Source organism: Lepus europaeus, chromosome 11, assembly GCF_033115175.1.
Source record: "Lepus europaeus isolate LE1 chromosome 11, mLepTim1.pri, whole genome shotgun sequence".
In the NCBI taxonomy this organism is placed as follows: Eukaryota; Metazoa; Chordata; class Mammalia; order Lagomorpha; family Leporidae; genus Lepus; species Lepus europaeus.
This window is the reverse complement of record NC_084837.1, coordinates 86,111,217-86,138,848: the sequence shown is the minus strand read 5'-3', so window position 1 is coordinate 86,138,848 and position 27,632 is coordinate 86,111,217. Positions and strand designations below refer to the sequence as shown.

The following is a 27,632-nucleotide window of genomic DNA, read 5'->3' as shown; positions in this document are numbered from 1 at the left end:
ATGATAATGAAAATTTAGTATCTAAATGTATGATGCAAACCACATAGTGAAGTTTCATAAATATTCTGTGAGAACTTGAAAAGAATATATATTCTCTAGTTGTCAAAGGCAATGTTGAGAGTTGAACAGAGCCTAAAAAGTTAGGAACTATCACGGGCTGCTCCTGATTTTATGTCAGTATAGACAGCTCCATGTAGTTTGGCTTCTGATAGTTGTCAGCAAACACTATTGCCTCTCCTGTTTCCTCTGCTTTAACCTTAGTGATATAATCACAGTTCTCTAATCATATTAGCCCAGAGGTTCTAAAATTTTAGGGTGTCAGCATCATCTGCAGCTTGTAGAACAGAATTTTTAGGGCCTTATCCCCAGAATTTCTGATTCAGTGGAATTGGGGTGGGGCCCTAAAATGTCCATTTCTGTCAGATCGCCAGCTAATATTCATACCGCTATCCTAGGGACTATGCTTTGAGAACCATAGATCTAGAGACTACGTTTGCTTGGCTGCATTTACACTTTTGTGTAGGCACTACACTTTTGTAGAGGCAGGCAGAGAGAGAGAGGTCTTCCATCCCCTGGTTCACTCCCCAGATGGCCACAACGGCCGGAGCTATGCCGATCAGAAGCCAGGAGCCTCTTCCAGGTCTCCTGTGTGGGTGCAGAGGCCCAAGGACTTGGGCCATCTTCTACTGCTTTCCCAGGCCATAGACCTAGAGACTACATTTGCTTGGCTGCATTTACACTTTTGTAACTGCTAATTATTTTTCCTGTAACCTCTTTTGTATCATCTTTTGTCCCTTATGTTTAATTTTTTTCCCCAGAACCTCCCAATTTAAATATCTGCACTTCTTGGAAATATTATTTTTAAAGATTTATTTATTTATTTGAAAGATAAACCAGCAGTGAGGGAGAGTCAGAGAGCAAGAGAGATCTTCCATCGGCTGGTTCACTCCCCAAATGGCTCCAATAGCCAGGGCCAGGCCACACCAAAGGAGCCAGTAGCTACATTCTTGTCTCACAAATGGGTGGCAGGGGCCCAAGCAGTTGGCCATCTTAAGCTGCCTTTCCAGGCACATTAACAGGAAGCTAGACGGGAAATGGAACAAGTGAGATTCAAACCAGCATGCTGATATGGGATGCCGGCATTCAGGTGGTGGCTTATCCCTCTGTGCTACAACACTGGCCCTTCTTGGAAGTATTTTTAACTATCAAGTTGTTAGATGACACTTCTCTGTACTTATTTATTTCCCAAATACTTCTTGCATATCTAGAAGCTCCCTGATCAGATACCATCTCATGTCCATTAGGTTGGCCATTAAAACACACACACAGAGGAAATAGCAAATGTTGATGAGTACGTGGAGAAGATGGAACCCCTGTATATTGCTGGTGGGAATATAAAAAGGCAGGGGGGTGAGTGAGTAGGCACCTGAGCTCCATATCAGAGTATCAGGATTGGATTCCTAGCTCCAGCTCCTGATTTCAGCTTCTTGCTAATGTAGAACCTGGAAAGCAACAGTGATGGCTCAAGTTGTTGGATTCCTGTCAACCAAGCTAGGAGACCTGGATTGAGTTCCTGGCTCTCAAATTTGACCTCTTGGCCATTGTAGGCATTTGCCTGAACCAGCAATTGGGAGCTCTGTCTCTGCCTTTCAAATAAATAAATAAAAGTGGTGCAGCTGCTGTGGACAATAATTTGACAGTTTCTTTCTTTTTTAAAGATTTATTTATTTAAAAGACAGAGCAGCAGAAAGAGAGGGAGAGACAGGAAGAAAGAGTTTTCATCCTTTGGTTCATTCCCCAAATGCTGAAGCCAGGAACCAGGAATACCATCTTGATCTCCCACATGAGTGGTAGGGGCCCAGGTCCTTGGACCATTTTCTGCTGCATTCCTAGGCACCTTCGCAGGAGGCTTGATCGTAAGTGGAGTAAACAAGACTCTCAGATTGGCATCCCTCATGGTGTTGTAGGTGGTAGTTTACCCTACACAGCACTCAAGCAACATAACCTCCACAACACTGGCTCCATTTGGTAGGTTTTATTTATTTATTTTTTTAAACAAAGTCCAACATAGACTGGGACAGGCTTTGGCCTAGTGATTAATTTACCTGGGTTTCTTATCAGAGTGCCTGGGTTTGATTCTTGGTTTGGGCTCCTGATTTGAGCTTCCTGCCAATGTAGACCCAGCAAGCAATGGCTCAGATAACCCATGTGAGTTCCTGGGTTGAATTTCTGGTTCTAGCCCTGACCAACCCCCAACCATTGCAGGTTTTTGGGGAGAGAACTAGTAGATGGGAGCTTAGCTCACTCTTTTCTGTCTAATCATCTGCCTCAAAGGAAAAAAAAACTGAAAAAAAATTTTTCTTTTATCCAGAAAGTCTCCAAGTTCTAAGAATTGTTTATAATATAAATCTCCCTGCTAGTTAACATTTTTTAAATTACTTGACTAGATGATTTTTCAATAGGGCTGTGCCTAAACCTATGAGTTTTCTGTAGAACTGTTAGTAATCTATAAGTAAAAGTAACTTCCTTTTTACTAAAATTTAGGTTTTTTTTTTTAAATACTTGTTTGTTTATTTGACAGGCATAGTGACAGGGCTTAGGGAGAGAACCAGATTTCCACCCAGTATTTCACTGCCTCCATGACCACACCAGCTGGGCTGGACCACCCTGAAGCCAGGAGCCTGGAATTCCATCCAGTCTCCCATGTGGGTGGCAGGAGCTCAAGTATTCGGGCCATCATCTGCTGTTTTCCCAGATGTATTAGCAGGGAATCATATTGGAAGTGGAGCAGCCAGGACTCAAACCTGTGTTCTGATAAGGGATGCTGATAATCACATGTGTTGACTTAATTGCCTCACCACAATACTGGCCCCTAAAAGTTAGGGTCCATTGGTTATACTTGCTACCTAGTTTGTTATAGCTACATTTGTTTGTTTTATTTATTTATTTGAAAGGTAGAGAGGCAGACATAGATCTCCCATATTGATTCACAGCCTGAATGCCTACCAACAGACAGGGCTGGACTAGGCTGAAGCCAGAAGCTGGGAACTTGATCAGGGCCTCCCACATCAAGTATTGGAGTCATCAACTGTTGCCTCCCAGAATTTGCATTAATAGGAAGCTGGAATCAGGAGCAAAGCCAGGACTTAAATCTAGGCAGACTGATACGTGTTGTAGCCTCAAGCTGCATCGTAATTACTGTGTCAGATGCTTCCCTCTGTATCAGTTATTTTTAATCATCTCCATTTTCCTCTTAAAATTATTTTTAAAATGTATCAAGCATATTTAGTGACATAGATAAGTATTAAGTACTACAAGTAGCATTTATGCTGATGCTAGTAGACTTCTCAGGCTTAAAACAGGGATGGGGAACAGCTGGCCCATGGGCCCTATAAAGCCTGTGAAGTCATTTGGTCTGGCTCTGACAAGGCAACCACAGGCAGGACTCAAAATTTGATAAATCTAGGCCGGCACCGCAGCTCAGCAGGCTAATCCTCCGCCTGTGGCGCCGGCACACCGGGTTTTCATCCCGGTCGAGGCACCGGATTCTGTCCCGGTTGCCTCTCTTCCAGGCCAGCTCTCTGCTATGGCCCGGGAAGGCAGTGGAGGATGGCCCAAGTGCTTGGGCCCTGCACCCGCATGGGAGACCAGGAGAAGCACCTGGCTCCTGGCTTCAGATCAGCGCAGTGCGCTGGCCGCAGCGGCCATTGGAGGGTGAACCAACAATAAAGGAAGACCTTTCTCTGTCTCTCTCTCTCACTGTCCACTCTGCCTTTAAAAAAAAAAAAATTGATAAATGTATTGCTGGCTGGCTTATTTATTTGTTATTTTTATTTGAAAGGCTGAGTTACAGGAGAGGCAGAGAGAGACAGACAGACGGGGGTTGGGGGGAGATATCTTCTATTTGCTGGTTCACTTCTCATATGGCTTCAATGGCCAATACTATGCCAGACTGAATCTAGGAGTCAGGAGCTTCTTCAGGTCTCCCACATGGGTGCAGGAGCCCAAGCACTTGGGCCTTCCTTTGCTGCGCATTAGCAGGGAACTGGATTGAAAGTCGGGCGGTAGGAAATGCCTTAATAGGATGGTGGCATTGGAGGCAGCAGCTTAACCCTCTATGGCACAACAGCAGCCCTGTGCGGGTTAATTTTTAAGTTAGTAATTTTGTATGGCTTGCCAGTGATATTATAAGAATTCAAATGGCTGTTAACAAAAAGTTCCCATCCTGACTTAAAACTAAAAGAAGGAAAGAAAGAGAAATGTATAAGAGTGTCAGGTATGAAGTTTTCTATATCGTAGTTTTGTTTTATAATTTTTTAAAGATTTATTTTTATTTATTTGAAAGAGTTACAGTGAGAGAGAGAGGTCTTTCATCCACTGGTTCACTACCCAGATGGCTGCAATGGCTGGAGCTGAGCCGATCCGAAGCCAGGAGCCAGGAGCTTCTTCCGGGAGCTTTCCCAGGCATATTCACAGGGAGCTGGATCAGAAGTGGAGCAGCCGGGACTCAAACTGACACCCATGTGGGATGCCGGCGCTGGCTTCTGTTTTATAACTTTTTAATGATTAGAATAAGGAGTGAGGGGCCGGTGCCGTGGCTCACTTGGTTAATCCTCCGCCTTGCGGCACTGGCATCCCATATGGGTGCCAGGTTCTATCCCGGTTGTTCCTCTTCCAGTCCAGCTCTCTGCTGTGGCCCAGGAAGGCAGTGGAGGATGGCCCAAGTGCTTGGGCCCTGCACCTGCACGGGAGACCAGGAGGAAGCACCTGGCTCCTGGCTTCGAATCGGCGCAGCACCAACCGTGGTGGCCATTTGGGGAGTGAACCAACAGAAGGAAGACCTTTCTCTCTCTCTCTCACTGTCTATAACTCTACCTGTCAAATTAAAAAAAAAAAAAAAAAAGAATAAGGAGTGAAATCAGGGAGTGGATATAGTTAATTGAAGGCATTAAATAAATTTCAGCTAATTGAAAATAGTTAGACATGAACTTACTTTGCTTTGGGGACAGTACTCAGCACTACAAATATGTAAGAAAGCAGCCTCCTGTTTCCACCGAGTTCCTAGCTTGGTTGGTAGAAAGGTTAAAAATGGCCAAAATCAATTAGTATTGAAAGATGGATGTATATGTACACTAAGGTTAATAATCATTCATGCATCATACATATTTGAGCAACTACTGTGTATCCGGCCCAGCACTGGCAGTGGAGTTACGACAATAAATATAAATATTTGCTGCCTACATTGAAAGACCTTACAGACATGTTGTAAGGAAACTATTTTTTCTCTAATCCTTTAGTTTTTGAAATGAAGTAATTAGGACAGGATAGAAAAGAGCAGGAATTAATTGACTCTCAACATTGGAGGAGGAATTTAAATCAGGATGTAACTTGTGTAAAAATCAATATTCTCATTTAGAATTGTTTTAAATTCATCCATTTTTTCAACAGCAATATCACAAGGGCTTGGTGTACACTGGGCGCTGTACAGGCTATTGTTTGGCTCCTAACAGTACCCTCATGCTGTAAAAATGAGATCATATAGCAGGTGAAAGAACAGTCTAAGACATTCCCCTAGTGTCTGTAAACACAAAACATGAAGCAAAACTCACCCTCTCACTGCGGTCTTGCCTTACCTCTACTCATTCCACTCCTACGCTTTGAGCTTGAAAGTCACTTCTAGAGCCTGGTGTTGTGATGCAGTAGATAAAGCTACTGCTTGCAACGCCAGCATCCCATATCGGAGCGCTGGTTCAACCACTTTCAATCTAGCTCCCTGTTAATGTGCCTTGGAAAGGAGTGGAGCATGACCTAAGTGCCTGGACCCCTGCCGCTTACGTGGGAGAGTTGGATGGAGTTCCAGGCTCTTGGCTTCAGCCTGGCCTAGCCCTGGCTGTTGCGACCATTTGGGGAGTCAACCAACAGACAGAAAATTCCCTCCCCTCCCCTCCCCTCCCCTCCCTCCCCTCCCCTCTCCTCCCCTCTCCTCCCCTCTCTCTGCCTTTCAAATAAATAAAAATCTTCTAAAAAGTTAAATAATCCCATTTCTTAAGCAGTAAATTTAAGTTATTGTTTTTTTTTTTAGAAATTTAAATTTATTATTTTCATTTTATATGGAAGACAAAGAAATACAGACAGATATAGACAGAGATTTTTCATTTGCTGGTTCACTTGCCAAATGCCTGCAGCAGCCATGGCTGGGCCAGGCCAAGGCCAGGAGCAAGAACTCCATCTAGATCTCTCACATTGGTAGCAGGAACATGGGCCATCATCAGCTGCCTCACAGGATATGCATTAGCAGGAAGTAGATTGGAAGGAAGTAGAGTAGTTAGGACTCAAACGAGGAGCTCCAGTGTGGGATATAGGCATCCTAAGCAGCAACTTGAGCCACTGCACCAAATGCTTGCCCCTGGTGTTCTCGTGATCTACAGAAAAGGCTGAAATTTTGATTACGCCTATCATTTTTTAAAGTGTGTTTATTTTTACTTGAAAGAGAGAGAGAAATGTTCTATCCACTGCTTTATTCCTCAAATGTCCACAACAGTCCAGGTCTCTAAGGACCCAAGTACTTGAGCCATCATCTATCAGCTCCTCCCAGGTGCATTAGCCAGGAACCTGGATTTGAAGTGAAAGTAGGACTCAATCCAAGGGATTCCTATATGGGATGTGGGTATCCCAAATAGTAGCTTAATCCTCTGTGCCACAATGCCCACCTTGTTCCCATCATTATTGGGAGAACTCTTCTAAGCTTGTGAGAGATTTCTTTTCTTTTCTTTCTTTTCTTTCCTGGCAGCGATTAGGTAAGAAGTTGCTTTTGAAAGTTTAACATTCAGATCCTCAACCACAAAGTAATATTTATGGAAGAAACATACAGGTTTGGGAGGTAGGTGATGATGAGACAGTTAATGGAGAACTGAAGCCAGTAATTATTTGGGACAGTCAACAAGGCTGCCTGTTGGTGTTCTGTAGTGAGCTATGGTTATAGCTATGGTTATGAAAATGCAGTTATTAAAGCCCTGTTTAAAAATAATAATTGAAAAAATAAAAATGAGAGTTCAGATGCTTGTGGCTCTTTATGTGAATGAGAGATACTTGTGGCTCCGCAGTAATGGCTTCATTGGGGTGGGCATTGTGGTATAGTGGGTTAAGCTGTCTCTCGGGATGCCTGTATCCCATATCAGAGTTCCAGTTTGAGGTCTGGGTACTCGACTACGCAGCTTCTTGCCAGTGCACGTGGGAAGGCAATGGATGATGACCTAAGTACTTGGGCCCCTGCCACCCATGTGGGCGACCCAGATGGAGTTCTTGACTCCTGACTTTGGCCTGGTGCAGCCCTAGCCATTGGGGCCGTTGGCCATCTGGGAAGTGAACTAGCAAGTGGAAGATATCTCTTTCTCTCTCTGCCTTTCAAATAAATAAATAATGAATAAATATTTTAAAACATAAAATTGGACAAGATTTAGAGGTGTCCAAAGACAGGAAAAATGAGTAGCAATCTCATGAAATTCTTTTCTCAGCTGTATAGCAATTGCTAAAGGATCTAGTTCCCTGCCTATTCCATTCAGGTGCTGAAATGAAAGAATCAACTGAAGAAACTGATGAGTATTTACCAAATAAACAAACTCAAGAAAAATCACTGATGTTAATTGTTGACGAACATAGACTTGAGTTGGAAATTTCTCAATTCAATTTTTAAAACAGATGTACTTTAAATAGATGAGTTATATGACATGCAAATTAAACCGCAGTAATCTGTTCATTAAAAAACATAAATATTGGGCCATCATTGTGGCGAAGTAGGTTAAGCCTCTACCTGTGCCTCTGGCATCCCATATGGGCACTGGTTCAAGTCTCAGTTGCTCCACTTCCAATCCAACTCCCTGCTAATGGCCTGGGAAAGCAGAGGAGGATGGCCCAAGTGCTTGGGCTCCTGCACCATGTGGGAGACCCAGAAGAAGCTCCTGGCTTCTGGCTTCACATTGGCCGAGCTCTGGCCGTGTGGCCATTTGAGGAGTGAACCAAAGGATAGAAGACTTTCTCTCTCTCTCTCTCTCTCTCCCTCCCTCCCTCCCTCCCTCCCTCCCTCCCTCCCTTTCTCTGTTTGTAGCTCTGCCTCTCAAATAAATGAACAGGTCTTTTTTATTTTTTATTTATTGATTTATTTTTGAATATTATTTGAAAGGCATAGTTATAGACAGGCAGAGAGAGAGAGAGAGAGAGAGATAGGTCTTCTTTTTTTTTTTTTTGACAGAGTGGACAGAGAGAGACAGAAAGGTCTTCCTTTTGCCGTTGGTTCACCCTCCAATGGCCACCGTGGCCAGTGCGCTGTGGCCAGCGCACCACACCATGCTGATCCGAAGCCAGGAGTCAGGTGCTTCTCCTGGTCTCCCATGTGGGTGCAGGGCCCAAGGACTTGGGCCATCCTCCTCTGCACTCCCGGGCCATAGCAGAGAGCTGGCCTGGAAGAGGGGCAACTGGGACAGAATCCGGTGCCCCGACCGGGACTAGAACCCAGTGTGCCAGCGCTGCAGGCGGAAGATTAGCCTATTGAGCCGCAGTGTCGGCCGAGGTAGGTCTTCTATCCACTGGTTCACTCCCCAAATGGCTGCAGTGGCCCAGTTCAGGCCAGGAACCAATGTGAAGCCAGGAACCAGGAACTTCTTTGGATCTCCCACACGGTGCAGGAGCCCAAGCACTTGGGTCATCCTCCACTGCTTTCCCAGGCCATTAGCAGAGAGCTGGATTAGAAGTGAAGTAGCCGGGACTTGAACCGGCACCCATATGGAATGCTGGCACTGCAGACAGCAGCTTTACCCACTATGCCATGGTGCCGGCCCTGAACAGGTCTTTAAAAACAAACAAACAAAAACAAACAAAAAGCCAAAACCTAAATATGACCCCGTGGGTAAATTTTGCCACAAAAAGGGGGCATGTATATTTTATTCAGATAATGAAGAACATTAACTATGGGAAACAGAAGAAACTTTTAAGTTGCTCAAAGTGTAAAGAATAAGGCTTCCTAGCAAAAAAAATTTGTGTAGTGATTTTTAATCTAGCCACATTTGGCTGGTATTGTGGCACAGCCAGTTAAGCTGCCACTGTGACACCGGCATCCCGTATCAGAGTGCTGGTTTGAGTCGCAGCTGCTCTGCTTCAGATCCAGTTCCCTGATGATGCACCTGGGAGGCAGTGGATGATGCCCAAGTACTTGAGTTGCTGCCACACACATGGGAGACTAGGTAGAATTCTTGGCTCCTGGTTTCAGCCTGGCTCAGCCCTGACTGTCAGCCATTTGGTGCTCTCTGTTGCTCTGCCTTTCAAATAAACAAAGTATTCTTAAAAAAAAATAAATAAATAACCACACCCGTTTGTTTTTTTGTTATTTCAGGAGGACAGTTGTGAGACCAGTGCACTTTTGACTCAATGGGGATTAATGGGTAAGTGTGTGGGCAAGCAGGGTCCTTTGGTGAGTGTGGCAGAAAGCAGTGCAGACTCAGGCTTTAGACTTCTGACTGGGTTTGTGCGACCCAGTCTGTGAATATCTCTGAACCCGAGTGTCCTCTATGAAAAGGAATAATTGCCTTTACTAAGGCAGGTAAGTCTGGTTTGACTCCACTGAATAGGTCACATAGCACTCAGAGTCAATCATTTCAAAAAGATAAATGCCTTTTATAAACCTAAATCTCTTTAAATATAAATCTCATCCCCCTGCTTAAATGGCTTCTCATTGCAACATGAGAGACCTGTAAAATCCTGAATAATGGACTCTGCTGCCTCTTCACCTTGCTCATTATAATCCCCCACCTGGCTTGTCTTTCACCAAAAAGCCTTTCCTTGTAGGTTGCTGTTTCCTCTGTCTGGAGGCTCTGTCCCTAGCACTTGGTGAGGCTGGCTCCTCAACCTTGAGGACACTGTTTAAATGTGCTTTCTAATAAAGACCTTGTCACCTTCTTTCTGAAATTCTCCCTTTTGATCTCCTGCAATTCTTATTTCTGCAGATCTTTGTTTGATTTGTATCATGATCCCAGTTCATAGTTCTTTTTATTCATGTTTGCTTGGGAAGTCCCCTATAGACTCTGAACAGAGGAACTGCAGGAGAGTACTTCAGAAGGCTTATGGAAAATTGAATTATCAAAGATAAGTGTATTTTGGTGCAAAAACATGGAAATCCATGCATAATTTTTCATAATGCACATTTTCCATGAACTTTTTGGAGACCCTGCACATCCATCAAATTTTTTTTAACACCAATATCAACAGCTTTAAATTCCATTTTTCATAGACTTTCTGAATCCCCTCCCCCCACCATGTAGATTCAATGTTCTGTTACATCACCAGTGAGTATTTCAATCTTATACACATAGGCACTCACTAAAGATTTTGTGGATTGAATTAAGATCACTTTGAAGAAATATGGGTGCTTGTGCTTTTTTTAAAGATTTATTTTATTTATTTGAAAGACAGTTACCGAGAGAGTTAACTACCAAGAGAGGTAGAGACAGAGAGAGAGGTCTTCCATCCACTGGTTCAATCCCCAGATGGCAGCAACAGGGGAGCTGCACTGATCCCAAGCCAGGAGCCAGGAGCTTTTCCTGGGTCTCCCATGCGGGTGCAGGGGCCCAAGGACTTGGGCCATCTTTTACTGCTTTCCCAGGCCATAGCAGAGAGCTGGATTGGAAGTGGAGAAGTCAGGACTCAAACCAGCGCCCATATGGGATGCCGGTGCTTCAGGCCAGGGTGTTAACCCACTGTGCCACAGTGCCCGCCCCATCTTACTTTTTCTTTTTCAAAGATTTATTTATCATGTGAATGGGAAATTATATGATATGATATCATATCTATCATATTATATGGGGGGTGGGTAGCAAGCAGGTGAGCTGCTTCCATCCACTTGTTCACTCCACATTTGGTGACAGTGCAGGGGAAGATGCAGGCCAAAGCCAGGAGTGTGAACTCCATCTGAGTTTCTCATATAGGTGGAAATGTCCCAAGGACTTGGGCCATCCTCCGCTGCTTTCCAGGTACATTAGCAAGGATCTAGAAGGGAATTGGAGTGGAGCAGCCAGGATGTGAATTTGTGCCCTTGTGGGATGCCAGCATCACAGATGGCAGCTGTACCTCTATGCCTCAACACTGGCCTCTTGGCAGACTTCTTTTTCTTAAAAAAGATTTATTTATTCATTCAAAAGACAGAGTGACAGAGAGACAAAATAAAAGATCTGGGGGCCAGCGCCGTGGCATAGCAGGTAAAGCCGCCACCTGCAAGTGCCGACATCCCATATAGGCGCTGGTTTGAGTCCCGGCTGCTCCACTTCCGATCCAGCTCTCTGCTATGGCCTGGGATAGCAATAGAAGATGGAACAAGTCCTTGGGCCCCTGCACCCATGTGGGAGACTGGGAAGAAGCTCCTGGCTCCTGGCTTTGGATTGGTGCAGCTCTATCTGCTGTGGCCATTTTGGGAGTAAACCAGCGGATGGGAGACTTTCTCTTTCTGCCTTTTCCCTTGCCTCTCTGTAACTCTTCCTTTCAAATAAATAAATAAATCTTTAAAAAAGAAAGAGATCTTCTGTAAACTGGTTCAGTCCCCAGCTGGTCATAATGGAGCCAGCAACTCCATTAGCTCTCATCCTATGTGGGTGACAGGCCCAAAGCACTTGGGTTATCTTCTGGTGCTTTTCCAGGCACATTAGCAGGGAGCTGGATTGGAAGCAGAGCAGCCAGGACTGGAATGAGCACTCTGATATGGGATGCTGGTGTTGCAGGTGGCAGTTTAACCAGCTGCACCACAACACCCATTCCATTTTGGGCAAAGCTCTTGAAGCACCTTGTATAAGGTTCATTTATGATGAAATTATATTTTCAAAGGAATGCGTGTCTATCTTTTTTTTTTTTTTAATTCCAAGAATGGTGGTGTTTCCTTGTTTTTGAAAGGTGTACTGATAGAAAGAGAGAAAGAGATCGTCCATCTGCTTCTTCACTCTCCACATGCCTACAACAGCCAGGGATGGGTCAGGCCAAAGCCAAGAGCCCAAAACTCCATTTGGGTCTCTGATGCAGGTGGTAGTGATTCAGCCACTTGAGCCATCACCTGCAACTTCCTAGCATTGCATTAGCAGGAAGCTGAAAGAGAAGCAGAGTAGCTGGGAAATCAGTCAGGTACTCTGCTATGGGGTTCTGTTGTCCCAAGCAGCAGTTTAACCCACTGAGCCCAAATTCTTACTTTTTCTTTTTAAAAGCAATTATTTAAATTCTTTTTTCTTATGATTCAAAATCTGATATGTTTTCAGTATCCTTTTTTCTGTTAGAGAAGGTCAGTCAAATGGAAAAAGCAGGGGCTGGCGCTGTAGCACAGCATGGTAAGCTGCCGTTTGCAGTGTTGGCATCTCGTATGATCGCCAGTTCAAGTCCTGGCTGCTGCACTTAAAAATCCAGCTCCCTGCTAATGACTTGGAATAGTAGCGGAGGATGGCCCAGGTGCTTGTGCCCCTGCACCCACATGGGAGGCCCAGAAGAGGATTCTGGCTCCTGGCTTCAGATTGGCTCAATTCTGGCCATTGTGGTCATTTGGGGAGTGAACCAGTGGATAGAAGGATTTTTTCTCTTTGTCCCTCCTCTCTCGCTCTCTGTAACTCTTTCGAATTTAAAAAAAAAAAAAAAAAAAAAGAGAGAGAGAGAGGGGGCGGGGGTAGGTGCCATGGTGCAGTAGGTTAATCCTCTGCCTGTGGTGCCGATTGTAGTCCCAGCTACTCCTCTTCCAATCCAGCTCTCTGCTATGGCCTGGGAAAGCAGTGGAAGATGGCCCACGTGCTTGGGCCCCTGCACCGGCATGGGAGAATGGGAATAAACTCCTGGCTCCTGGCTTTCGATCAGCATAGCTCTGGCTGTTGTGGCTATTTGGGGAGTGAACCAACGGAAGGAAGTCCTTTCTCTCTGTCTCTTCCTCTCATTGTCTGTAACTCTACCTCTCAAATAAATAAATAAAATCTTTTTGAAAAAATAATGAAAAATAAAGAAATGGAGAAAGCAACTAAGTATTGAAGCTAAAAATAAAAATAAAAAAAAATCCAGATTTCTAACCTTGGTCTTACTAACTTTGTGCCTATGTTAGGTAGATTGTTTCTGTATAGATTGGAAAAGTATATAGGTACTGAATATTGCTAGTTCTAGAGAAACTACTAGATGAGAACCCTTAGAATTGTATTTAAAACAAAACAGGGGTGGGTATTTGGCTTAGTGGTGAAGATGCTAGTTAGGACACCCACATCCCACATCAGAGTGCCTGGATTTGATTCTCATCTCCAGCTTCTGATTCCAGTTTTCTGCCAGTTTAGAACCTGGTTAGCAGCATCTGATGGTTCAAGTAGTTGAGTCCCTGCCACTTGTGTGGGAAACTTGGGTTGAGTTCTTGGCTTCTGGGCTCCAGCTAAGGCCCAGCCCTGGCAGCTGTGGGCATTTGGATAGTGAACCAGTGGGCTGAATCTCTTTTTCTCTGACTACTCGCCTCACTCCCTGCCTCATCCATGTGTTCCTGTATCTTCCAAATTAATTAACCAATCATTTTGCCATTCGTTTTCATTTTTTAAGAAAAGTTTATTCATTTATCTATGTATCTAATTTTTAAAAAGATATTTTATTTGACAGTCAGAGTTACAGAGAGAGAGAGATACAGAAAGAGATCTTCCATCCACTGGTTCACTCCCCAAATGACTGCATCTAGATGGGGCCAGGCTGAAACCTGGGTCCAGGAACTTCATCTAGGTCTTCCACATGGGTAGCAGGGTCCTAAGCACTTGGGTCATGTACTGGTACTCTGATGCAGGCAACACAGGCTGCTGCTTAACCTGCTGTGGCACAGCACCAGCCCTATCTATCTGTTTGAAAGGCATAGTGACAGGGAGAGGCAGAATTTCCATCCTCTGGTTCATCCCAAAACTGCCACAACAATCAGGGCTGGGCCAGACCAAAAACAATAGCCAGAAATTCCATCCAGCCTCCCATGGGGGTTCCAGGGACCCAAATACTTGAACCATCATCTGTTAGTTCCCAGGGTATATGTTAGTTGGAGCTGGATTGGCAGTGGAGACAGAACTTTTTTTTTTTTTTAAGATTTATTTATTTTTTATTTATTTGAAAGTCAACAGAGAGAGAGAGAGAGAGAGCTAGAGAGACCTTCCATCTACTGGTCCCCCCCCACCCCCCCAAATGGCTGCAATGGCCAGGGCACGGCCATAAGGCTGGAGCTTCTTCTGGATCTCATATGTGGATGGAGAGGCCGAAGCACTATGGGCCATCTTCTGCTGCTTTCCCCAGTGCATTAACAGGGAGTTGGATCGGAAGTGTAGCATCTGGATTTCCAACTGGCATCCATGTTGGATACTGGCACTTTAGCTACTTTGCCACAATGCTAGCCCTAGAGGCGGTACTTGCATCAGGTACTCCAACACAGGGTACAGGCATTCCCAGTGGCAGCTTAACCTGGTGTGTTACAACACCTGCCTCAGTTTTGATCCTTTTAAAAATTTGAGAGGAAGAGAGGCTAAAGAGAGCTCTTTTCTGTTTGATTATTCCCCAGATGACCATAACAGTTAGTGCTGGACCTGGCTGAAGACTGGGAACTGGAAACCCAATTCTGGTCTCCCCTATGTGGGGCTGGAATGCAGTTACTTTAGTGCTGCCAGGTTCCACACCAGCAAGAAGTTGGAATCAGAGTCCAGAATGGGCCCTCAAACCTGTGTACTGTGTACTCTGATGTGGAACGAGGGGTCTTTTTTTTTTTTTTTTTTTAATTTATTTGAGAGGTTATAGACAGAAGGAGAGACAGAGAAAGTGAAGTCTCCATCTGCTGGTTCACTCTCTAAATGGCGACAGCAGCTGGAGCTGAACCCACCTGAAGTCAGGAGCCAGTAGCTTCTTCCAGGTCTCCCACGTGGGTGCAGGGGCCCAAGGACTTGGGTCGTCCTTCACTGCTTTCCCATGCACATTAACAGGGAATTTGATGGGAAGTGGCACAGCTGAGCCTTGAACTGGTGCCCATATGGGATGCTGGCATTGCAGGCTGGGACTTTAACCCATTTTGCCACAGCACTGGCCCCTGTTAGAGTTCTTACATATATTCCTGGCCATCTAAGTACATGCAAACATATATCTACACAAGGGAGTTTAGAAAAGGATTCAGTATATTTTTTTAAAATTTTTTCTTTTACATTTTATGGTAAGATCGTATTATGTATATTATCCTCTCTTCCCAAAACTAGGACACATAGATCTATCCTTTTTTTTCCCCAATAGTTCTACACTTTTCCACAGCACAGACATATGAAATTTAACCATTTTCCTAGTCATGAACATTTAAGTTGACTCTAGTTGCTAGTATTAAAAATATTAGTGGATATCCTCTTTAGCATAGCTCATCAGATCTTACTAAGGTATGGTTCTCTTGACATAAAATTCCCGTGTTTAGTTACATGAGCTTTTCAGAAACCTGTAATGCCTTCAGTATTGCCTAGTGTAATCAGTTTTTCTTCCATTGTTGGTTTAAATGGATTTTTTTTTTTTTTTTTGACAGGCAGAGTGGACAGTGAGAGAGAGAGACAGAGAGAAAGGTCTTCCTTTGCTGTTGGTTCACCCTCCAATGGCCGCTGCGGCCGGTGCACCGCGCTGATCCGATGGCAGGAGCCAGGTGCTTTTCCTGGTCTCCCATGGGGTGCAGGGCCCAAGCACTTGGGCCATCCTCCATCTGCACTCCCTGGCCACAGCAGAGAGCTGGCCTGGAAGAGGGGCAACCGGGACAGAATCTGGTGCCCCGACCGGGACTAGAACCCGGGGTGCCGGCGCCACAAGGTGGAGGATTAGCCTGTTGAGCCACGGCGCCGGCCTTAATGGATATTTTTTTTTTTAAAAAGATTTATTTATTAGTTTGAAAGGCAGAATTACAGAGAGGCAGATCAGACAGAGAGGGAGAGGTCTTCCATCCGATGGTTCACTCCCTAGATGGCTCCAGCGGCTAGAGCTGTGCTAATCTGAAGCATAGAGCCAAGAGCTTCTTCCAGGTCTGCCACTTGAGTGCAGGGGCCCAAGGACTCCGGCTGTGTTCCACTGCTTTCCCAGGCCACAACAGAGAGCTGGATCAGAAGTGGAGCAGCTGGGACTCAAACCAGCACCCATATGGGTGGCCCCAAGATGGATATTTCTTTAGCTGAGCATTAAATGGAATCAGTGTGTTCTGGGGCTATGCTGTATAAAAATACCTATCTTTGGGGCTGGTGCTGTGGCGTAGCAGGTAAGGCCGCCACCTGCGGTGCGGACATCCCATATGGGCACTGAATCAAGTCCCGGCTGCTGCATTTCCGATCCAGCTCTCTGCTATGGCCTGGGAAAGCAGTGGAAGATGGCCCAGGGTCTTGGGTCCCTGCACCCATGTTGGAGACCCAGAGAAGCTCTTGGCTTCTAGCTTCAGATCGGCACAGTTCCAGCCGTTGTGGCCAGCTGGGGAATGAACTAGCGGATGGAGGGCTTCTCTTCCTCTCTCTGCCTCCCCTCTCTGTGTAACTCTGACTTTCAAATAAATAAATCTTTTAAAAAAAACAAAAACACCCTATCTTTAAATGATAACATTATGTTACTTGTTTTGAGATTCATATACAGGGAGAGCCCATTCAAACAGAATCTGGAGGAACAAGATTGATGTCTCCCACTAATTGCACTCTGAGCCATTCCCTCATTGGGTGTAATGATAGATGAGATTGGGCTTGGCTTACTTTTTTTGTTGTGTAGAGTATAAAGTTGATGTGCATGTGACATGACTCGCTTATATATTAGAGAGTGGTTTCCATGAATTGCTGTAATTACTTACAAGTTGTTCAGAATGGAATTTGAAGGTCAAAATAATTGCAACTATGTTTAAATTTTAAAATATTTTGGATATTTGTCCTCCAAAAATGTTGAACAGCCTATACCTCTTCCAGTGATGGAGGTTTACCTGTGACTTCTCTTTCCTAAGTGAAGTAGATGATTCTCTAAAGATAAGGAGGCAGATAACACAAGGACTGTATAACATCATCATGGTCCTGATGAATTAGGAGACCACATATTTATAACAATACTAGTTGTGACATTTTTGTTTACCAATATTCAGCATAACCAGGGGTGAGTACAAAGAAAGTAGTTTGATTTGTACAGGATAGAGGCTTTGGAAGTACACTGATAGAAGTGGTAGACTGTGAAATCTAAGCAGTTAGAGAAGAAAGTGAAAACTGAAGAAGCTGCTTAAGAGTTAGGCCCTCAGAAGTTGATGAACATATATAGCGAGGGGCTGGCATCTGGCCCCGCAGTGAAGATGCTGCTTGGGATGCCTGCATCCCATATTAAAGTGCCTGAATTTGACTTCTAACTCTGCTTCCACAGGGATGCCATCCTCACCTCGGCATTTACTTCAGCACATCATGCTGCATTGCGTTTTCCATGCTTGGACTCTGTCCTCCTGTGCTGACCTCTTCCTTCACTCCTTTCAGGATCTGACATTCTGCACTGGGCCCTCTGTACCTTTCGTTCTTCATGGGCTTGTGCCATTTTTTGGAAAAAAAAATTATTTGTTTTAAAAGAGTTACAGAGAGAGAGCGAGAGGAAGCTCTTTAATCTGCTGGTTCACTTCCAAGGTGGCTGTTACAGCCAGCACTTGGCCAGGATGAATCTAGGGGCCAGGAGCTTCATCAGGGTCTCCCACATGGATGTAGGGACCCAAACACTTGAGTCAACTTCTGCTGTGTTTCCCAGGCCATTAGCAAGGAGCTGGATTGGAAGTGGAGCAGCCAGGGCACCAACCAGTGCTCATATGGGATGCTGACACTGCAGGCGGCTTTACTCCCCACACCACAATGCCAGGCCCCCCCCCCCCATACAATTTTAATTTGAAATACATATAACAGAATACACAGATCTTACATTGTATACTTTGATGAATTTTGATAAATTTATGTACATATGGCTGTTCATCAGCCCAGAATCCCCTTCTGATAAATCTCCACCTTCCTGTAATCAAACAATTGTACTGTCTTTGACCATAGGTTAATTTTTCCTATTGTTGCATGTAATTAGAAAAACATGTGTATCTTAATGATTGTGACTTTAAAGTATTTCCTTAAGTTTGGTAGGTGTGTACTCCAACTTTGTTTTTTGTTCTTTTTTTTAATTGTGGGAAAAAAGCACATAAAATGCAAGTTACCCTCTTAATCATTTTTAAGTGTACAGATCAGTAGTGTTGACTGTGTTGCGCAACAGCAGCACTCACATTACTCCAGAACTTTTTCATCTTGTAAAACTGAAAGTTTGTAACCATTGAACAACTACTAATTTTCCCTTTCCCCATTCCCTGGCAATCAACATTCTACTTTGTGTTTTCATGATTTTGAGTACTCTAGACTTCTTGTGTAAGGGGAATTATACACTGTTGTTCTTTTTTATGTGTGTGTTTTAAGATTGTTTTGACTGTTCCAAGTCTTTTGCTTTTCTGTAGATGCTAGGGGTATTCAAAATGTTGATGGAAAATATAGTTATGGAAAATCTATGCATGGATTTCAAAAATGTTTACACCAAAAATTTACCTTCTTTTTAAAGGTATATTTATTTATTTGAAGTGCAGAATTACAGAGACACACACACACAGATCTTGTATCCACTGGTTCATACCCCAGATGGCTGCAATGATTGGGACTAGGCCAGGTGGAAGCCTGGAGCGAGGAGCATCTTCTGAATCTCCCACGTGGAAGCAGGGGCCAGGGACTTGGGTCATCTTCTGCTGCTTTCCCAAGTATATTAGTGGAGAGTTGGATTTGAAGTGGAGTGGGCTGGGGCTTGACCCATTGCCCATATAGGATGCTTGTACTGCAGGCAGGCCATGGCTTAACCTGCTACACCACAGCGCCAGCCCCTTAGCTTATATTTAATTCCACTTTCCATGAGCTTTCTGAAGTGCCTTCATACTTCTTAAAATCAGCTTATCAATTCCTATGAAACTGATTTAGTACTTTTGATAGAGTTTGCATTAAATCTGTCAATTTGGGAAAAATTGACATCACAGCTCTAATGAGTCTTCCATTCCCTGAAGACAAGTATATATTATAGTTTATGTTTTTGATTTGATTTTAGGTAAAATGAATTATTAATTTTTTATTTGTACTTAATTGTCCTATTTCTTATTGTATTTTTACTTGTTTAAGCTTTTTGATAGTGTTTGTAGACACACATATGCACATAGATACCATTTTTACTAAATGTTTACTGCATGCTTACCCTGTAATACTACTCTTGAAATCTATCCTGTATTATTATTTTTTAAAGATTTATTTATTTGAAAGGCTGAGTTATAGATAGGCAGAGAGAGAGGGAGAGAGAGAAAGAGGGGGAGGTAGAGAGGTCTTCCATCTTCTGGTTCACTCCCCAAGTGGCCACAATGGCCAGAGCTGAGCCAATCTGAAGCCAGGAGCCAGGAGTTTCTTCCGGTTCTCCCACATGGGTACAGGGTCCCAGGACTTGGGCCATCTTCTACTGCAGAGGGCTGGATCAGAAGTGGAGCAGGACTCGAACCGACACCCATATGGGATGCTGGTACTGCAGGTGGCTGCTTTACCTGCTATGCCACAGCATTGGCCCCTATCCTGTATTCTCTCTCTCTCTCTCTCTCTCTCTCTTTTTTTTTTTTTTTTTTAATTTATTTGACAGATAGAGTTAGTGTGAGAGAGAGAGAGAGAGACAGAGAGAAAGATCCTTCCTCTGTTGGTTCACCCCCAAATGGCTGTTATCCCTGGAACTATGCCAATCTGAAGCCAGGAGCCAGGTGCTTTCTCCTGGTCTCCCATGTGGGTGCAGGGGCCCAAGGACTTGGGCCATCCTCCACTACCTTCCTGGGCCACAGCAGAGAGCTGGACTGGAAGAGGAGCAACCGGGACTAGAACCTGGCACCCATATGGGATGCCGGTGCCACAGGTGGAGGATTAACCAAGTGAGCCATGGCACCGGCACCCCTTATCCTGTATTCTTAAAACATCATTTTGGCTGTGATCTCATTCTTTGAAGAGCTTACAGTTTGGAAAGCCAACATATAGTGGATGAAGCAATAATAGCATAGAAAGAAGCTGGGTGCCCTTTGAGTTTCCCATTTATTTTCCTTATGGTCCAGCACTCCACGCCTTTAAACAATTTTATTATAAGTTATATAAAAGCCTGATAACCTTTATCTTGACTGTCATCAATAAAGACTTGGTGTGTTTTGACTTTAAAATTTAGATACTTTTGTGCTCCATTTTTGACAGAATCAATGTATGAGAATTTAAAATACATAAAAGTAAACCAGTGGTTATTTCCATTTTATAGATCAATTCACAGCTATAATTATTTAGATATTTTCTTTATACTTTTATAGTAACAGCTGAAATTTTTAGATTTATATAAGACTATAAATTGACTTCATTCATTTCTTTCATGATAGATGACTGCTCCTGTCTCTCCCACAAAATACTCATTGCTCAAGTGTACAGAGAATGACTTTGGGCCAATTGAACTCTTTATTTTGACCCAGCTACTAATTCTTTTATACGCTAGGTCAGGGCAGTAATTACCAGAAGCATAAATTTCTCGTATTTCAGTTTCACAGCGTTTTGTGATAGATACTGCCTGGAGCTGTCTGTGAAGAAAATCTTTTCACTGACCACTGTGGAAGATAGACATTGTTTTCAAGTCTGACATAAAACAGACAGATTTGGCATCAGTTCACCAACCACAGTTTCGCAAATTAGGTTAATTGATTTTGCTGTTAGCAGTGATTCTTTAATCTGCTAGAGAACCCTTATAACTTCTCAGTCAATAAAGCCATTTGTAGGAATTTATTTATATTTTTTGACAGGCAGAGTTAGACAGTGAGAGAGAGACAGAGAGAAAGGTCTTCCTTCTATTGGTTCATCCCCCAGATGGTTGCTACGGCCAGCGCGCTGCGCTGATCCAAAACCAGGAGCCAGGCACTTCTTCCTGGTCTCCCATGTAGGTGCAGAGCCCAAGCACTTGGGCCATCCTCCACTGCCTTCCTGGGCCACAGCAAAGAGCTGGACTGGAAGAGGAGCACCCGGGACAGGTGCTAGAACCCCTGGTGCCGGCGTCACAGGCGGAGGATTAGCCAAGTGAGCTGCAGCGCCGGCCAGAATCTTTTTTTTTTTTTTTAACAACATAGAGATTTGTTGTTAAAAGTTTCAAAACAAAATAGAGGGATTCCCACATAATACTTTTTTTTTTTTTTAAAGATTTATTTATTTGAAAGGGAGAGATACAGAGAGAACAGAAAGAGAGAGAGATATTGATCTATCTTCTGGTTCATTCTCCAAATGGCTGCAACGGCGGATCTGAAGCCAGGAGCCAGGAGTTTCCTCTGAGTCTCCCACATGGGTACAGAGGCCTGAGTATTTGGGCCATCTTCCACTGCTTTCCCATATGCAGTAGCAGGGAGCTGGATCAGAAATGGAAGAGCTGGGACTTGAACTGGTGCCCAAATGGGATGCTGGCACTTCATGTGGAGACTTAACCTATGCCACAGTGCTGGCCCTTCCACATAGTATTTATAACCTTCAAAGGATAATATTAATGCATGTCTGTAATAGAAATTCATTTTTATTCAGTAATGGAATGGGACTTTATGGATAGAATGATGCATTTTGGAAATGATAAAACCATTTCCAGAAGTGGATTATAACTTGATTTCAAAGAATATGTGGTATCTTATACTTTAAAAATATTTTCTTTGAATTCAGTCTTGTGTAAGTTAATAAATACTATTAGAATTGAGATTTCTTAAAGAACTTGCTAGTTTCACTAATACTCAAATGAACTTGCGTTCATTATGTGTAACTTCTTTAATACTGGAACTAGGAGAGGGAGGATCAAGAAAGGTGGGAGCGTGGGTGGGAGGGAGGGTAGCATGGGATGTATCATTATGTACCTGAATCTATATATAGGAAATACATGAAATTGTATAATTTTTAAAAATCTAATAGGAAAAAAACATGATTAATAAATAAGTTGCAAGTGATTGCCCAATTGTGTATTCCCTAGGAAAATAAATACCTGCTCTTTCCATTTATATAACTGATATGATTTATCTTTTTTAGTAGGGAAAAAGAGTTAAAATAATCTAAGATGGATAATAAAATCAGTAATATAAACATATGGTTTGTCTTTTCTTGTTTTCTTTGGAAGGCAGTCCTTAAGGTTAATGTATAACTTAATATTTACTTTGGGTATTCTATTTTACCCGATTCTTGAGCTAACATTTTCACATGTTATCTATTATTAACTGTGACTAAACCATTTAGTAACTTTGTGAAATGGAAATCCTAGCTAATTTAAATGAATTATAATAGCTTTTTGATAAACTATAGGTATTACCTTATTACTTTGTGTGTTTGATTATGTCATTACAAGTTTGTTTTCTGTCAGTTGACAAGACCATCATAATTATTACTTTATGATTTTTAAGTATCGTATTAGAAACTAAAGGAAATATGACGGAACCCCTAAACTTTGAGGTTTGTAATCAAATTGGATATTAGAGTATACAATTATAATCTGGTACAAAGCAGGTAGCAAATGAGTGATGTTTCAAGTATTAATGTTGGGATTGTTCTAAAAGATTTCACAAGGCATTCTGAGTCAGGCCTTGAGTACATACAGAAAGGTCAAGGTAAAAGGCTAAGACATGAGTGCTCCTTGTGTTTTATGTAGTACCTCTTTAATACATGGGTTTAAATAGAGTTGATATTAAAGGGACTCATGACTAAAGAGTTTATAGTTGGAAGCCAGAAAATACTTTTGAGTAATGGATGCTGTTAAAGAAATAGGGTTTTTAAAAACTTGATGATTTAGTTAAATTACTTTCTTAAATGAGAGGTATGAAGTACTATTGAATACTATTCATTTTTATAATTACAGATTAGATAGTGTTAATGTTCTGTGTATATATTAGGAAATTGACCCTTTACTGTCAGTTTTTGCCATGGTTATGGGAGGTTAGCTGATTGTTCTGTTAACAAACATCTTTTTCCCAGCTGAATGAGACTTTAAGTTTTCTGTAGGTCTCTACCCTGGCAAGTACTGTATATTTTTCTAGTCATATGCAGGTATTCAAAAGGGTTTCAAAAGGTTCATGGAAAATAGAATTAAAAGTTTATTTTGGCACAAAAAATTGTTGAAATCCATGTACACAAGGAGTCTTCAAAGAGTTCATATAAAAAAGTATTATGAAAAAGCAGTGTATGAATTAAAAAAAAAATTGTACCAAAAATCAAAAGGTAGAGTTAGAGAGAGAGAGAGAGAGAGAGAGAGAGAGATTAACATGTGCTGGATCACTCTCCAAAATGGCCGTATGGCTGGGCAAGCACATGGGCACTTTCTGCTGCTTTCCCAGGCTCATTAGCAGGGAGCTGGATCGAAGTGAAACAACTAGGGCTGGAATGGGTGTTCATTTGGGATACCAGTGTACCAGGTACAATGCTGACCCCTTGTACCAAAAATTACAAGTTCATTTTCTACAAACTTTTTGAAGTACCTTTGTACATGGATAATAAAGGCTGTGTGTGTGATTATTTCACCTAACGTTACATTAGGCTATGTGCAATGGAAAAAGTTAATGAAAACATAAAAATAACTTCCATCTGTTAGAAAAACAGAATAAATACAAATTATAAAGAGAATTACACAAAGTAGTAGGGTGAGGCTTCCAAATCTTACAAATGAGACTGTTTTCATGAATATTTAGGAGTTAGTTGAATGATCATAAATTGCATAGGCTAACATATGTACTATTTCCATTCTCAACTCAGTTTATGATGTAGTAGAAGAGAGTATAGCTGCCAGTCTTTTATGTATGTAGACACACACAACAAAGATGGGCCTATCTGTTTACAACATCTTGAATTTTATTTTCTCTTTCCAATATTGTTTGAGAGATTTGGGTAAAACGCAGGGATAATCTGAGGATGTGGCATACAGTTGGAAATAAGAGAATGAATGAGGAAAAATGGGAATTTGTGAGATCTAGTAATTGCTAACCTCATGTCATCACTCTTGATTTTTCAGCCTTTACAGAACATACTTATAGATGTAAATCTATGGTTTCCTGAATTCAGAGAAATGTATTTTATTGATGATTAGCATTGTGGAAGCCTGATGTCATTATACAGTTTTGATAATGCAAAGAGAAAGAAATGATGAAAATAAGCAGTTTAATCGAGTGAACAGATTTTATTCTGGGACTATGGGCTCACTTGTACAGTCAGCTCACAGTTTTATACCTGTTTTTGTACTATTGCATAATTAAAGGTGTCTTTGGGAAGTTTACATCCTAGACATATTGCCTGTTATAAACCAGTGATAATAACCAAGTCGTGGTTCTAATTCAGTTCTTTAAAGTTTTAAGGAAAATACTTAGGAAAGTATAAGTAGGTTTTCAATACATTAATGGTGGTAACTATTTTTTTCTTAAGGATACTCATACAGATAGTCAAATTTAGTATCTAAATGATCCAATTGTAAACTTTTATGTTGGACTCAGTACTGAATTGAGACTCTAGAGAATTCTGTAAGGGGTGAGTTATCTTTGAAATACTGTGTTTCTTGGCTTTAGTTTCACCTTGGGATTCCGCAAAGGATCTCTCAGGTATCTGTCATGACATACTCATTCTACAGAAGATACTAGAGCAAAATTTTAGTCAAGAATTACTGAATACCAATGTTATTTTAGAGACTGTCTCATAGAAGTAGACTGTCTCAGGGCTGGCATTGTGGCACAGTGGAGTAAGCCATGGTTTGCAATACCAGCATCCTATATCTGAGTGTTGGTTCCAGTCCCAGCTTGCTCCACTTCCAATCCAGCTCCTTGCTAATGCTCCTGAGAAAGTAGTACAAGAATCTGCCACCCATATGGGAGACCCTGATGAAATTCCATGCTCCTGGCTTTGGTCTGGCCCAGCCCCAGCTGTTGCCGCCATTTGGGTACTAAATCAGGAGATGGAAGATCTCTGTTTCTCTCTGTCACTCTGCCTTTCAAATGAATAGAACACACAGTAGCCTGTGCTAATTGGTAACATTTTAAATTGTATGATTGCTGCTTGTGCTTGCTAAATGTTGAGGACAGGTAAGAGGGAGAGTGAGCAACCTTGTTTCTTGTAAATTTTGACCAAATTTAAATGAAGAGCTTTTTTTCTTTTTAAGATTTATTTTATTTATTTGAAAGGCAGAGTGAGAGAGAGAAAACAAGGTCTTCATCTGCTGGTTCGCTCTCCAAATGGCCCCAACAGCCATAGCTGGGCCAGGCCAAAGCCAGGAACCAGGAGCTGCTTCTGGGTTTCCCACATGGGTTCAGGGGCCGAAGCACTTGGGCAGTTTGCTGCTGCTTTCCCAGGCCATTAGGAGGGAGCTGGACTGGAAATGGAGCAGCCAGGATTCAAACTGGTGCCATTATGGGCTGCTGGCATTGCAGGCGGTGGCCTTACCCGCTATACCACAATGCCAGCCCCAAGGAAGAGCTTTTAATTTAATATTATCCTCAGTTTATTTATGTTGGCTTTAATTCCACCAGGTTGTTTGTTGTGTTAGCCAGTGATGAGAAAATCAACAAAGATTTTCTCTTTGGTCATAACTACATTACTAGGAGAAAACATTTTATATTAAAGAGTTTTGCATTCCCTTAGCTTCTGTGGTCTGCAGCCTACTGAGCTTATGTTAACACATGAATAACTAATCCAGATGGCTACACTGTTAGAGGATATAAAACCAAAACCTAATTCAGGAAGCTATCCATTTGGCTCATCTTTGAATAGGTTCTATTCTAATTAGTAGTGACTTTCTCAGTTTGCTTTAAAATTTAATTTTTAACTGCATATTTTCTTGATCTTTACCTAGGTTACAAAATGTCCTCCTATGCTTGAGATCTACAGACTACATGTCCTACGAGAACTAACCAATGGTTTTTCATCTACTGGATATATATTAGAAACATAAATATGGTGCCAAGAGAACTCCTTATCTTTCCCTGACTACGATTTATTTGGAGATGCATTTGTATTGAAGAGAGGTATACACACTAAGGATACTTGTTGTACAGAGACTGTCGTGTAGGATCATGGACCATCCTAGTAGGGAAAAGGATGAAAGACAACGGACAACCAAACCCATGGCACAAAGGAGTGCACATTGCTCCCGACCGTCTGGCTCCTCGGCATCCTCTGGGGTTCTTATGGTGGGACCCAACTTCAGGGTTGGCAAGAAGATAGGGTGTGGGAACTTCGGAGAGCTCAGATTAGGTAAGAACTTTGTTATGTCAGTGTCTTCCACTAACTACAATAATAACAATAGCTATGATAAACTTTGGTATGTTTTAAGGCAAGCAGAAATTTTTTTTTACATAAGACCTGTTATAAGACCTGTGTGTAATAGATTTTTAAAGTTTTAACTGATTCTGAGACTTGAAGATGTAGGTAGATCTGCATGTAGGTATCAGTAAAATCCAGATTCTTATTTAGTAAGTCTGAAGTAGAACCTTAAGTTATGCATTTTTAGCAAACTTGAGGTGATGCAGATGCTATTGGTCTTTCAACCTATCTTACCTTTGAAAAGGAAAGAGTGAATTTTTACTCAGTAATCCCCTGACTTAGAATGCAAGAATATGCATTGTTTTTAGAGTGCTTATCCAACAGTTACTGTTTGCATTACTTCCTAGGGTTCCCAGCCTTAATATTGAATTAGAACTCTGAGGAGAAATTGCACAATTTTATTTTCCAAGCAAGGAAATGGATTTTCTATTTTAAGTATGAATTTATGAGTGAGATGACAGTGTCAAAATCAACCAGTTTAAAGATGTGAAACTGGGAAGATGGAACATTGTGTATTTATCATTTTTATTTTTATGTTTTAATTAATTAAATAATTTTTTTAAGGAATACAAATTTCATTAAGTACAACTTTATGGTGGGACACCATACCCGCCCTCCAACCACACTCTCACCCTCCCTTTCCCAGTCCCATTCTCCATTAAGATTCATTTTCAGTTAACTTTGTACACAGAAGACCAACTCTATTATGTATGACATCAGTGACCAGCCGAGCCTCTTGGCATGAGCTGCCTAGGCTATGGAAGCCTTTTGAATCTACAAACTCTGTCAGTACTTAGACAAGGCCATAAGCAAAGTGGAAGTTCTCTCCTCCCTTTAGAGAAAAGTACATCCTTCTTTGATAGACATTTCTTTCTGCTGAGGTCTCATGATCCTTCATGTAGAACATTTTTGCCACAGTGTATTGGCTTTCCATGTCTGAAGTGCTCTCACAGGCTTTTCAACCAGATCAGGGAGCCTTAAGGGCTGATTCTGAGGTCTTAGTGTTACTTAAAGCGATTGTCATTCTATGAGTCTGCTGTGTGGACTGCTTCCCATGTTGTAACATTCTCTTCTTTTTAATTCCATCTATTATCATTACCAGACCAGTTTAAAGATGTGAAACTGGGAAGACAGCACATTAGGTACTTATGTCATTTTGAGTGGGTCTCCCTATTTGATTGGGGAAGAGAAAATGAAAGACCTGATAATTGGAGATCAGCTTGGAGA

The 27,632-nt window shown here is 42.2% G+C and overlaps 1 protein-coding gene across 5 annotated transcripts in view; it reads left to right on the top strand.

The window, feature by feature from the left end:
• Positions 1–27,632, top strand: part of CSNK1G1 (casein kinase 1 gamma 1) — a 208,890-nt gene that overhangs the window by 42,898 nt on the left and 138,360 nt on the right. For 4 of the 5 annotated variants that reach the window (XM_062206113.1, XM_062206109.1, XM_062206110.1 and 1 more), the window contains 2 exons: positions 9,386–9,434; positions 25,936–26,336. In XM_062206113.1, the coding sequence (XP_062062097.1) occupies positions 26,156–26,336 (181 nt within the window). In that variant the 5' untranslated portion in view covers positions 9,386–9,434; positions 25,936–26,155. The remainder of the gene's footprint in view (positions 1–9,385; positions 9,435–25,935; positions 26,337–27,632) is intronic. The other variant, XM_062206112.1, reaches the window with a different exon arrangement.